This window comes from Bos taurus, chromosome 3 (assembly GCF_002263795.3).
Source record: "Bos taurus isolate L1 Dominette 01449 registration number 42190680 breed Hereford chromosome 3, ARS-UCD2.0, whole genome shotgun sequence".
NCBI lineage: Eukaryota > Metazoa > Chordata > Mammalia > Artiodactyla > Bovidae > Bos > Bos taurus.
Genome location: NC_037330.1, coordinates 83,304,873 through 83,318,846, shown reverse-complemented (window position 1 = coordinate 83,318,846; position 13,974 = coordinate 83,304,873). Strand labels below are relative to the sequence as shown.

Sequence of the window (13,974 nt, the reverse complement as noted above, 5' to 3'; positions counted from 1 at the left end):
TTTTCACTCAACACCCACCATGAGCCAGGAAATGGACCAAGTGCTGGTGATACTGAAAGGAATGAGACAGGCAGAGCCTCTCCTGCATTAGCTCAGTTCTGTTAGAACTCAGATAGAAGTGACAAGCAGAGATCACCTAACGAAAGAAATAGGATGTTCCACTAGAGAGAGATGGGGCAGCCACTTTAGATGGATCACTTTCTGAGGTGACATCTGAGCTGTGACTTGAACAATGAGAAGGGACCAGTCATGAAAAGAGTTTCAGGTGAAAGGATCCAGATGGAAAGAAAATGCAGAAGTCCCAAGGTGGGAATGAGTGTGGTGACTCTGAGGCCACGTGGCTGGAATGGAAGGAAGGAGGGTACATGGTGGCTGCAGAGAAAGGAAAGGCAGACAGGCCTGGACCATCTGGGATACCTGAAGGCCAGGCTGAGGAAGCCGCCTTCTGATCCAAGAGTAAGGGGAAGCCATGGGAGGGATTTAAGCCGGTGGAGGGGTGAGGGGAATGAGATTCACATTGCAGGAAAGTTGTTGCATCTGGAATTTGGACTTCCTGACACCTGTTTAAACTTCCCCTGTAGTCTCTAAATTAGGATTACACATCTAGCATGTGCTTTGATTCCTGGATTCCACAGTATGGACTTCAAACCCCAGCAGTGCGCTTAGTCATTGCGTGATCTGTTGACTTTTCTGAGAGTCACTTTCATTGTCTATAAAAAAAGGGATAATCATTCTACTAACAGGATAGTTATGAAGACTAAATGAGATCTCAGGTGCCAGAGGCTTAGTAGAGGGAGGGCCTAATCCATGGATATCATCTGGGGTTTTATATCTCTTGTAGGTACCATCCTAAATATCCTTCATACAGCTTTCCTAAACTCACAGATGACATTTGACTGGGACCCACACACCTTCAGTCAGTCCCATCACCCTGCACTCATACCACCACTCCTAGACTGCTTGATATTGTCACACCCTCTGTTGAAACTCCACTACAAGCCCTGTGGTATTGTATCAGCAGACACAAAGGTTTTTATTTGACTCTTAACTGCCTTTTCCAGCTCCTAAGAGGGTCAAGGCCATTTGCAATGATTCTCCACCAGAGGGAAGAGTCTTCCCTTTCTCCAGATCCTGAACAATGAAGAATCTAATGCTCACTTCCCTTTTCTCCTCCTCAACATCTCTCTGGACCTTCGCCCACCTCCTTTCCTTTTGCTTCCATCTCAGAAAAAATAAATATCCCAGCAGCTTGCCTAGGCTGATCTCATCTGTCTCTGCTGTGGATTCCAGGTTTTTCCAGCTCCTGAAAGACCATGCTCTATCAAGCATCTTCTCTCCTCTGTATCTTTAATCTCTCTCTTTATTTCTCTCTCTCTTTCTCTGTGTGTCTCTCTTGAATTCTCAGACAACAAATATATTCAGATCTCTGCAATCCAGTTTCCTTCTAACAACCCCCTGAAACAATTGTTTCCAAAGTCACCAGTGACCTTTTTCCAAACCTGCCAAATCTTGGCTTCATCTGCCAGAGACACTATAGTACAGTATTTGACCCAGTGAACAATCTTTTTCCTTCTTGACATGATCCTCTTCATTGGCCTGGGACATTTCTCTGTCTGCAGGAAACTACCCACTGCAGTGCACCTTCCCTGCTCTTTAAGTGTTGTGTTAGTCATTAAGTTGTGTCTGACTCTTTGTGACCCTATGGACCATGGCCCACCAGGCTCCTCTGTCCATGGGATTTCCCAGGCAAGAATACTGGAATGGGTTGCCATTCCCTTCTGCAAGGGATCTTCCTGATCGAGGGATCGAACTTAGGGCTCCTGCATTGCAGGTGGATTCTTTACCATCTGAGCCACCAAGGAAGCCCTTCCTGCTCTCTCAGCAGAATGTTATCTCCCTTCTTTTCAGTCCTGAAATCACACTCTACACCTCTCTCTTGGGAGTCATCATCCTGCTCCATCCTGACTGTCAAGCTGTAAACTCCTGGGAAGGCAAGAGCTCCATGTAGGTCACATCTGTGGTGGTAGGCAGTATGGACATCATACATAGTCTACACATATCTGAGGAAGGATGAATGAATCAAATTGAGTCAAATTGATTAAATGGAGCTATGGCCTTAAACTCTTGAGAATCCCTTGGACTGCAAGGAGATCAAACCAGTCAATCTGAAAGGAAATCAATCCTGAATATTCATTGGAAGGACTGATGCTAAAGCTGAAGCTCCAATACTTTGGCCACCTGATGTAAAGTGCCGATTCACTGGAAAAGGCCTTGAGGCTGGGAAAGACTGAAGACAAAAGGAGAAGGAGGTGGTAGAGGATGAGATGGTTAGATAGTATCACTGACCCACTGGACATGAATTTGAGCAAATTCCAGGAGATAGTGAAGGACAGGGAAGTCTGGCGTGCTGCAGACTCCAGGGCAAAGAGGTGGACACAACTGAATGTCTGTGTGCACATTTGCATGGCCTAAATTAAAAAGTACTTATGAAGATGGTAAAATGTGACCTTTCCTAGAGGAAGTGTGGTATAGCACTGGAATTGGACAAACTGAATATAAAGTCTGACTCTACCACTTACCAGCACTGTGATCTGAGCAAATTTTATAACTTTCTGAGCTTCAGTTTCCTCAACTGTAACATGAGAATAACGATACCTACATCACAAATGTGAAGAATACATGATATAATAAAGGCAAAATGGTCTGGCCCAGCTCCTAGAGTACTGGAGGAATTCAGAACAGTGAAAAAGCTCCTTGCTGCAAAGAAGTGGTAACAGAACTGCCCTTCAGAGAGGGACCCAGGTAGCACAGGTGCCAGCGTTTCTGACCTGTCTCCAGCAGCAGCTTCACGATGGAGAAGTTAGAGTGGGACACACTGTAGTGAAGAGCTGTGTTCCCGTTGCCGTCAGCCAGATTGACAAGCAGCTTTAGCAAGTGTGGGGAGTGAGGCTGGACCCCGTGGAGGTAGGAGGCCACTACGGCAGGGCTGGATGACTTCCGGCTGGAGATGCGGAACCACTCTTGACTGATGGTGTTCAAGCTCTGCTTCTGAAATACCAACACATTCCAATTCCAGAAGGTTACCTACCCAGGTGCTCCAGCTGGGGTGTCAGTTTCCACTGGGAAAGGTCAGCTTAGGTTCCTTCCATGTATATCCCTTCAATTCCCTCCAACTCTCACTGCAATTTACTCCTGCAGGGCTCAGAGCTAGAAGGGTGCGGGGGTACCCAGCACCACTCTTTGAACCTGCGGGATTGGCTCCCCCATCATGTTAGGTAGACAGGAGGACTGGGAGAGCAGCACAACAGCCAGTAACACGACACTTGGGGACAGCTTGAGTCCACTGTACATTTAGATCACATTCCCCATAAGCACAGGATAACCAGGACCCCCTCTTTCACACATTTACACCAGCCTGTGTTGACTAGCCCAGACTCCACTGGGGTACCTGCATGTTTTTAACAGGCATAGCTGGAGAGTCACGACATTAATGGGAAAAATGCACACTGAAAGCTAAAACAAACAACATGCCCAACATATGCATGAAGTAAAATCCAAACAGATGTGCTTGAAATATTTTTGGCTTTGAAGCTTTGCTAGGACTTTCAGAGAAAATGGTTAAACAGCCTATGGCAGGATCCCACTATCTGCAATATTCCAAGTAAGGAGAGTCCCAGAGCAAATGACACCAACTCTGCACGTGACATGACCTAAGTGTTTTAAATGGAATATGATTAGATTATTTTCCTAAAGGGAAGGAGAAACAATGGGCCTGTGATTGTAAGAGATGAGTTCATATTCATTCCAGAAAGGGCACTGGATTGGGAGTCACTAAACTTGTAGGGCCCAGGCTTAAGTCCTGGCTCAGCTGCATGGCCTTGGAAGTTCTAATACATTTTGAATCCTTCTCATGCTATCTACAAAATGAGGTTGAAAAAAGGGCTTGGTTTCCAACCTCTCATGCTCTGCCAAATGAGGTCCCTGCACACCCTGCTTTGTCTCTAAGGTGGGGAGGGGTGTTCTGTGCTTTGATCCTAATGTGTGTGACGTCAGGTTGGCATGTCCTCTAACTGCTTTTCTACACAGAATCAGTGGACTCTTTTGTGACTGAAACATTTTTTTATGTATCAGAATATCTCCTTTACCTATGGAATCTTCAGAAGAATCTGGAGAAAGACCCTAATATTAAGGAACATACTGGAAGATTTTAATTGAAGATCTAGGAAATAACTTAGCTCTGTAATTCATTGAAGAATAAGTAGCAGGAGTTTTAATCAATATCCACACCACATATTGGTTCTTTAACAATCTGGGAACAAGTTATTTGCCAAATCAGCGAAGATAAAATACTAATGAAAATGGACTAATCGATCATTTTTACTCCTAAGGCTTTTCTGCAAAGGAGAACAAAATGGGCTTTAAAAATGCTTACATACTGTTACATATTGGGTCTTATCCGTGGCCCTCACGACATGGGAAAATGCGTCTATATCAGTACCTCTTGATTCAAGCAGAAATTAATCCTTAAATGTTTAATCTCTGTGGGCCATGATGGTGTTAGGGAGCAAATAGATGTATTTGCTTGCTTTTGGTCTCTTGACCCACAGGTGCACTTCAAGAAAAACAGTCAAGACTACATAACAAAATGCCAGGGCCTGAGGAAGTGGAGACGTGCAGTTCACCACTCTCATTTTATTAATGAGGAAACCAGAGCCCTGAGCATTGAACTGACTCACTCAGTATCTCACAGATGGCAGTCCGGGGAACAGAACCAAGGTTTCCATTCCACCTGCTCTTTTTCTCTCTACCCACAGTTCTATCAAACTGTGAGGTAATTTTGAGCCTAAGCCACAAATGATCCCATGACATATTCGGGGCGGGATGCCTAATAACATTTGGTAAATGCCTCTGAGCCCCAGCCCTGGTTCCTGTACACATGCACAGGTTCCACTTTCTCAACACAATCCATCACCTTGGGCAGCAAAGTTTGGGCAAATGAGACAGCACACAGCAAAGAGGGGTCCCAAGCACACCCACAAAGCTTCTTCAGTTGCAAGACCCAAGTCGTCGAGTGGAACTAACAGCTTAAACAGTACAGAAATCTTTACATGACGATGACAAATCAGAGTACCAAGAGCTGGTCAGTGGTCGTCCCAGTTTCTGGCAGATGTTGGCTCAATACCCGGCATGCATTAAGGAATTCTTCTGAGGGTTTATATCTAAAGAAAAAAATTAATTCATATATATATATATGTATCAGTCTCCATCTTGATAAAAAAAAAAAAGTCCCCTACCTTGACTTTCACTCTCATTTTTCACTTTCACTTCTCAGCAACTCAGACATCCAAACTAGGCAACTTCTCAGGGTCAGGGGCATTCCTCAGAAACACTGAGTGAATACAGCCTCCTGTCGAACAGGGCTGACTTCTGAACAGGGCTGACTTCTGAACTCTTCTGAAGAATGAGCCAAGCATATTTCCCTTTGGATCCTGCTGTTTTCAGGGGATGAGGTCAAATCACCAAAGCATTTTAGGGGGCCATGGGCCCCACTGTAATTCCTGACATGCTGGGAAAGGGAGGGTTATCTTTCTGACTTTGGAGCAAAAGTTTTCTGCCCGAGTGACTTAAAAAATGCAAAGGACCCACTCCACAGCATCAAGTTTCTTCAGGTTATTCTTCCATGAAGGATATAGTAAGCACTAATAGAGTCAATCGAATGAAAATTGATAGCACCAGGGCACTCTCAATGATACGCATTATTGCTGCACTGGTAAAAGGGCAGGCTTGGCACTGAGAGGCCTCAGCTGGGAGTCAATGGCATTGGTCACCATGAAGCCCCACTTTCACCAAGTCCTTACAGCGCTGCTATGATGGAGCAGCCCTGTGGCCCTGCTGGACAGTCAGCTGCCATTCACTCCTGTCTCTTCTTCAGCAACCGGGTTGAGGATGGTGATAATGATAATTAATGGCACTTACTACTCTCACTTCTCCCATTTACGGGGAATCTACTATGTGGCAGGCCCTGCACCAGGCATTTTACATACTTTTTCTCATTTAGTCCTCAGACCAAATCTATCAGGTTGCTACATTTTACAGATGAGGAAACTGAGGCGACCACAGCTTAAGTACCTTGTCTAAAGTAATACTGTGGCAGATGTAGGATTTGAAGCAAGTATGTCCACTCCAAAGACAGTATTCTCATCATCATGCCAAAGGACCTCCCATCACTTTAAAAGACCAGGTTATGTCAGCATGGCCAATGAGAGAGGCAGAAAAACATGTGAAAGAATTACAAAAGACCTAAATCAAAGGACTTCCCTGGTGATACAGCGGTTGAGAATCTGCCTTCCAACGCAAGGGACTCGGGTTCGATCCCCGGTTAGGGAACCAAGATCCCATAAGCCATGGAGCAACTTATCCCATGCTATGTAACTACTGAGCCTGTGCACTCTAGAGCCTGTGCTCCACATCAGAAGAAGCCATAGCACACCACAATTAGAGAAAACCCATATGCTGCAATACAGACCCAGAGCAGCCCAAAAGGAAGAACCAAAGTTGAAATACTCACTCTGCTAGTTGTGCCACCTAACTTCCCTAAGCCTCTCTTTCTACATCTATAAAGTGGGTCTTCTAATAATTACTACCTTACAGATTGTTAAAAGGATTACATCAAGAAAATGCATGTCAAGTCCTTTAATTTTCAGTGCTAGGACCATGTTAGCTTCATATGCAGAGCTCTGTCTATGACAGTATAATCCATGAAGGCAGGAGTTAGATCTGTTTCAGTCAACCAATGCATAGAACCTGGCATAGACTAGAAACTCAAATAAATACTGTTGAATAGATGGATAAAAGAATTAACAAATAAACAAATGACTGGATACAAAGGTGAACAAATACACTCACTCTTTCTCAAAGGATCATGTGCCCCATGGGTCCCCATCTAACTTACCTCTCAGTCCTGGGATGAGGGAGCTCTTCGCCAGGCCCAGTTTCCTGGTCTGTGTCGCGGGTGCCCTCAGGGGTGCCCTGGCCCACCCTACAGCTGAGGTGGGCATCCTTGCCCCGCCTGGGTTCTGGGCCATCACATTTCTTCTCAGCCTCGCTGTCAGACAAGTCTTCTGGGGAGCTGTCCTCACCACTGGTCTCCTCACTTGAGGTGGTCTCATAGCTGTCGAAGGAGACAGGGTCACTCATTCTGTGCTTCCTGCCCAGTGCTCATGTCAACACAGGTGAGAACTCAGTGGATTTTAGATAACACTGGCCTGCTCACTAACCTTGTCCTTCATTGTCTACGCCTGCAGGCCTGGGCAAGGGGACTCCCAGGAAATTTACTGTCAGAGGAGCATGCTTTTAAGAGCTCTAACACTAGAGGCCATTGGAGAGTAAAGGTAATTAACTAAGCTCTTTGCAACAAACATACAAATAGCCCATGGCCTAATTGGCCATGCATTCAGATGATTCAGAAAGGCAATCCAAGGTTCTCATGAAAGCATTTAATTCTGGAATCCTAATGTCCCGTACAGAGAGGGAACCAGATCTAGGCAAACATCCCCGACCCCTACACTGAATTCTCTGAATTGCCTGACAAATCCTCACATCTCCGGGTGATAGTGAAGCCTCCCTTTAGACCCCTGTTCTAGCCCAGCTTACCCCTGGCAAGGGTGGAACCATCTGCATCTACTCCTGGGACACAGCTGGGAATCCTGAACCTAGCACCTGCCTTTCTCAGTCGCTATTTCATCCACAGCTTGGAAGAGCAAAAGTGTGGGTGTAGGTCACGTGACTCGTGGCTTTCCCACCCTGGCAATGATCCTTATGTTCAGTTATATGTAACTCTATAGAGGTGGTAGACCAGACACCATGGAGGAAAGTTCTGGAAGACTTATTGATCTCTCTGCTGATGGTCAACAAGAGACCTCTGATGGAGGATGCTCCAGATAAGATGAAGACTTCAGATTCTTGGCCCACTGGACACTTCCACAGAGACGAGGCGAGACCAGTGCCATTCTCATGCTCTGTCTCTGAACAGTGGTCCCTATGCAAGGACCCTGTGCTGAATGAATTTGCAGACCCAACCTGCTCGCTGGTATGCTTGCATTCTGTCTAGTTCAAACCCCAGATATTTCTTCCTCTACTGTGCTTGGAACAACCTTTTGTTTTTGTGATTAAGAAAGTGGGGGGATATATTAAATTTACCAAACAGTTCTTTATCTTAGAATTGTTTCCATGAAAACTCCAAAATCCCTGTCCTCACTGAGCTGAATCTCTAAGTAGGGGGTGGGAAAAAATAAACACATGAACAATGTATTCAGATAATCATAAGAGCAATGATAAACTAGTAATGGGCCATGGGATACTGTGATGGGAGGAGGGGCCACTTTATTTAGAGCAGAATTTTTTAACATTGGCAGCATGTTAGAACTATCTGAGGGTACTTAAAATTTCCAGTAGCTGTACTGCACCTGAGACTAATTAAACCAGAGTCTTTCATCTGGGAGGGGCTCAGGCATTGATATTTTTCAAGGATGCCCCAGGGTTTCCTAGGCTCAGTCAAGGTTGAGAACCATCACATCAGAGTGACATGTACTGACAGTTATCTGCAAGAGGAGCATTAAAAAAAAAATCAATATCTTGGGATAAACCATAATGGAAAAGAATATTTTAAAAAGAATGCATAAAAAATAAATATATGTGTAAAAAAAAAGAAAAGAGCACTTTAAATGGTGTGTGTGCTCAGTTGCTCAGTCATGTCCACCTCTTTGCGACCCCATGGACTATAGCCCACCAGGTATCTCTGTCCATGGGATTTTTCAGGCAAGAATACTGGAGTGGGTTGCAACTTCCTCCTCTTTAAGTGGAGGGAAAGGCAAATGCAAAATCCCCAAGCTCAGCCTAACCCAGCATGTTTGAGTGAAGAAAGGCCAGAGCCTGTGGAGGGGGGCGAGGAATGTTATAGTTACAAGACAGACTTCCAGGTTTTGGCACAAAGCTGGCACTTTTGCAAGTATTTAAGCAGGGAAGAGGCCGGACCTGCTTTAGGCTTTGAGATTAGGCTGATTCTCCTTTCTGGACACAAGCTGGTAAAAGAAAAAAGTGGTTTCTCCTGGGCCACAATATCTGACAGCTGAAGGAGTGGGAACAGCAACCCACCTATGACCCCACTTCATCTTTTCTGATGTTGCCCTCACAGAACATCAAACAGTAGTGACGACACCCTTGTCTGAATCTGGTGTCTTCCTTCTGGTCTAACCCAAATTAGCCAGGGTTCCAATCTCTTCTGGGCACTTCCCAGGCACATCCCTGTGGGCTTTCCTACCATCCTCTGCTTCTTTCTCAACTAGAGTTCAGCTCAGCCTGTCCAAGCTTTCTCTTTACTTTTTTTGTTTCAACTCTACCCAGGTCCATACTGTGAGTTAAGGGCAAGGACCATGATTTATTTGAACTTTTTTATCCCTACCACCAAACACATCATTGGTATTTAATAAATGTTCGCTAAATGACTGACTGAGAAAGTATTCTAAATCCAGCGGTTTACTGTCTACCCTATATAAGGTCTGGTTCAAGTTCTGAGTCAACAGACATTGGTTGTTTTCCTTCATCCTAAAAAACATCAGTTTGATTTGCCATAAGTTAGTCAAAGGAAGGAAAAAATTAAAAGGATGAAATTTTAAATTCTACAAATTAAGGGTTTGTCAATTCAGTGTTGTGGTTCAGATTAAATGTCTTCCCTCAAGGGCTCATGTGTCCCCCAACTCCCAGAAGGTACTGAATCCTGGCCCCAGGGACACAAAAGCCAAGACATATTAAGAACACAGGATCCAACAGAACTACCACGTCTGGCAGGCAGCCAAACATATGCAAACCCGAGAGGGAATTTTAAAGGGCCGTTGAGATTAATTCCCTTGAAGAAGAATGAAAACCAGATGCTTTCCCCTAGGAAAAGAGTGTTCAGGACAACAGTGGGAGAGGTGGTGTGCAGGGCAGTCTGGGCTTCACGAGCGATGCTTACCCACCGTTAACCCCAACAAACTGAAGGTTCTTTTTGGTCCCATTACCTCCTGCACGGAAGCCATAGTCTTTCTTTTTCATTATGGATTTAAGGCTGGTCGACGGGGAGATCTCTAGGCAGACACAACATCATAGGTTAGCATGATCTGGGGAATACCCCCGAGTGCAACAGAACTGTGACCCTCGCTTTGAGGGGACACAGGCTGGAGGTATGTGAAGGGGTAGAACAGGAACTAGGCAATATAAATAAAATATTCTGAGGGTCTTTGAGGGGCGTCGGACTTCTGGTCAATGCTAGTCAAATTGTTCCTGTTTACAAGCCCTCTACATGAAGATGACAGAGAAGAGTTATTGGAGAGTTATTGAACCATGTGGGTGGCGTGGGTGCCATTGTTGTCCCTAACTCAGTCTGGGGAAATCTGAGGCTCAGATGTGCTGAGTGAAATGACAGAGCAGCAGCAGAACTTAGGCCTCCCGACCCCTGATCCAGCACCCACTTTTGCACCTCAGAGGCCCTTCCTGGCTCACAAGTCAGTTAATATTTGTGATGTGGGGCAGGCATGGAAAACACATGAGCAAGAGCACACATCTTATTTTGCTGTTCTCAAAGGTACAGGGGGCAATTCACAAGGGCTAAGACTAGAACTAGCACCGAAATAATGAGAAAGCCAATTTGTGCTCTGCGGCAGGAAGCAGACTAACACGTTGCTGCCCGTTTAGCAAAGCAAAATATGGTTCCACTTAACAGGGAAGAGTGTGTGATCTGTTACAGGAAGAAGTGCTGCTCAGCCAAAGCGTCAACTTGCACATGTGAGTATGGAAGTCTCTCCTTCTATCTCTCACACACACACACACTGAAGTTCAGTAAAATATTTCAGATCTCGATAGAATGTTCTTCCAAAACAAGGCTACAAAAAACCTCTAATGTGCAAGAAGTAGGGAGGACCGCAGGAATGCAAGAGCCCAAGACACAGTCAAGGAAGGCAGAGGTTTAAAGCACTCACAGCCAGTGCCAGGGCTGCCTGCACACAATGCAAATGAGAATGAGGCACCCCTCTGGGCAGACACAGTGCTGCGGGCTTGGCAAGTGTGGGCTGTTTCAGCTCCTATTTACCCTCTGGCATCTTTGTGCCCTGTGCTATCTGAACAGCTGTACGTGGTGGCCCTGCAGTCAGTCCCAACGTTAGAGCAAGGACAAGAGGAGGGGTACCAAGCCTCCACTGTTCCAGAGATCAGTTTTTATTCCATTGGGCTCCCGGATGTGTTTGAATCTTTTTAAAAAACATATGCATGCAATTAAAACCCTTTTTCCCATTTGACTCCTCAAGTAAAGGAGAAATGGTTCCCAGTCTCAGGCACCAGTATTTACCCATCGTTGGGGAGGAGGAGGGGCCTGGGGGCTCCTTCTGGGGTGGAGCCTGGGCCGAGTAGGCAGACAGAAGCAGGTTGAGGGAGCTCTGTAGCTGACTCTGGATGCTGCTGAGTTTGGAGGCAGGCTGCTTGATGGCGCGGGCCAGCTCAGGGTATCCGTGTTCCAGGCAGCTCCACTGCTCCTGCAGGAGCTCTTGGATCTTCTTAACGTATTGCCCAATAGTGGCGTCGGTGGGGGAGCTTGGTGGCCTTCCAAGGCGCTCCTTCCCCGACAGCTCTGGACCAGCCTCCTCCCTCCCTGCTGGGGGAGCCTTTCTCTCACCACTCCCTGGAGATCCTCCTACTCCCCTGTCCAGACCCTTAATTCCCACCGAAGGACCTCCTGCCTGCTCAGAACCTCCCTCTTCGATCCTGAGCTCAGTAGAGAGGCAGCTGTGTAAAGAAGGCATGAGGACCGTCTCAGAGCCCTGTGGCAGTGATGGCTGGGGTGGTGACACAAGTCCTGCTGGGCTCCCATCCCCTCGTTTGTGACTTTCCCACCCCCACAGGAGGCCATTCCCCTCTCCCCTGGCTCCCCAGCTTTCAGATCCCATGCTGCCCAGAAGGCTGACCCCAATGCTCTTGTCACACGACTGTCTGGTCAAGAGCCCTTGCAGGGGGTCAGTGTTGACCATGGCATCAGTCTGGCCCTGAGCATCTTTGGTGTTCCCACCGCTAAGCTTTTCTACCAGTTGAGCTACAGTGCACTCTAGCTCTTGAATCCTCTGCCCCTTCGCCTTGATTTCCTCTTCCTGCCGCTGGAGGGCAGCTCTGACCTGGGCCAGTTCCTCAGTTCTTCCAGACAGTTCGCCTTCAAGGTCCGAGATCTGCTGCTTCAGGCAGGAGATGCTGCCAGGATCCAGGGAGGCAAGGCCCAGGCTTTCCTCCGTGACGCGGATCCCGACGCTTCTCACGTCCACCTCTACAGGTGGTGGTGGTGGGATTTCGCTGATGTTGAGCTCGATTTCTTCTAGGGGGAGCTCATTCTCAGGGATGGGTGATGGCAGAGGTGGGGGGCTTGGTGTTGGAGAGCTGGGGGTTGTGACCACCACCTGGGCTTCTCTGCTTTCCTGTTGGTCTTCTGCATCCTCTAGAACCACAAGTGCATTCTGGGACAAGAAAGGTGGACTTGGGAAAGAGAGGTGATTTGGAGCCTCTTTTTCGCTTTCTGGAGGCTCAGGCCCCTCCTGGATCAGCTCCGGAATCCCTGGTACTAGGTCTCCTGACTCTCTGACTTCCGGTTGGGTTGCTGCTCGCGGAGTGAAGTTGGAAAAACCTGCAAATCCTTCCGCGGGCCCAAAGGCACCATCACAGACAACATCTTCGCCCTGAAGTGGAGGGAGGACGGGCGGGGTGGGGGGTCCTGAGTTTAGGCTTGGGTCCTCCGAGGCCCTGGTTTGCAGCAGCGTGGCCGGCATGCTGGATGCTCTCAGAAGCTGGGGCCGTCCACTCCCGGAGGTGAGCTCAGCCTCCCCGGGAGCCGCAGCAGCCTCTAGCTGTCTGGCCGTCTCCATCAGCAGGGCCTTCCGGTGGTAGCTCACCTCGCTGCCGCTGGCGGCTTGTGGGGCTTGGGGGTGATCCCCAAGGGGCAGTGGCTGGGCTCGGGCCTCTGTCCCCAACACTTTCCTCGACACCATGGGGGACCAGTTCGGGTGGGAAAGAACAGCATGGGGGCGAGCCCCGCTGTCGGGAAGGCTGAAGTTTCGGGGCAAAGTGCTGAACTTGGCTTGCTTGGCCCTTCTGTGGATAGGAATCCTTTTGATGGTGTTTCCCTTCTCGATGTCATCCACATACTTGAGGAAGTCCAGGTCCAAATGGAAGCCATATGGGGTCTCCACAGAGTAGGGGTGGCTCTTTGGAGGGTCTTTCTCTTCATCCCCCTGAGAGGACTGGTCTTTGGCTGGGAGACAGAAGGCGTAAAAAAGAAGCACAAAGTTAATAAGAAATGTGGGACGGTGAGACCTAATATGTGCGATTTTTACTTAATGCTCTTATATAAGTGTTCTCCTAAATGTTCCAACCTCTGAATTATGCTGAGATGTTCACGGACTTTTGGCTGTGCTGAGAAACCCTGTTATTAAATCAATGTGGACTTAGTCAATGTCTGCAAGGAAATAGGTGAAGGGAATAGTTTCCAATCTGCACTATGTCATCTCAGCTATGATTGTGGAATGGGCCTTCAACTCAGAAAAATAAAATAGTCTCGTACTGTTTTTCTGTGGTTTGAGTCATGTAATTGCTGAATTGAAGTAGCCAGGAATTTGCCAAATAAGGGTACTAATTGGTAATTGTGACTATGGATGTTTTCCCCGGATGAGATACACAATTTTCTCAACATTAAAAAGAGAACCTTGCATTATTCAAATAGGTACTACTAAATCCTGCTAAAGCCAGAGATATCAAGGAGTCATGCTTCCTACATTATTTAAGCTTCCTCTGATGGCTGAGCCTCTAGGTATGTGAAGCTCAGAAGGAAAGGGAACATATAGTTACACTCAGCCTATACTCTCTTCACCAGAAAGAAACATGGTGCTTAACAAACACGTTTTACTT

At 46.9% G+C, this 13,974-nt stretch overlaps 1 protein-coding gene across 4 annotated transcripts in view; it reads right to left on the bottom strand.

Moving 5' to 3' along the window:
- The window catches only part of KANK4 (KN motif and ankyrin repeat domains 4), a 75,491-nt gene that overhangs the window by 15,182 nt on the left and 46,335 nt on the right, over positions 1-13,974 (bottom strand). For 3 of the 4 annotated variants that reach the window (XM_005204509.5, XM_015465268.3, NM_001102053.2), the window contains 5 exon segments: positions 11,381-13,321; positions 10,013-10,124; positions 6,953-7,171; positions 5,132-5,219; positions 2,829-3,048 (listed from right to left, as the gene is read on the bottom strand). In XM_005204509.5, coding sequence (XP_005204566.2) covers positions 2,829-3,048; positions 5,132-5,219; positions 6,953-7,171; positions 10,013-10,124; positions 11,381-13,321 — 2,580 coding nt within the window. 4 annotated transcript variants of the gene reach the window in all.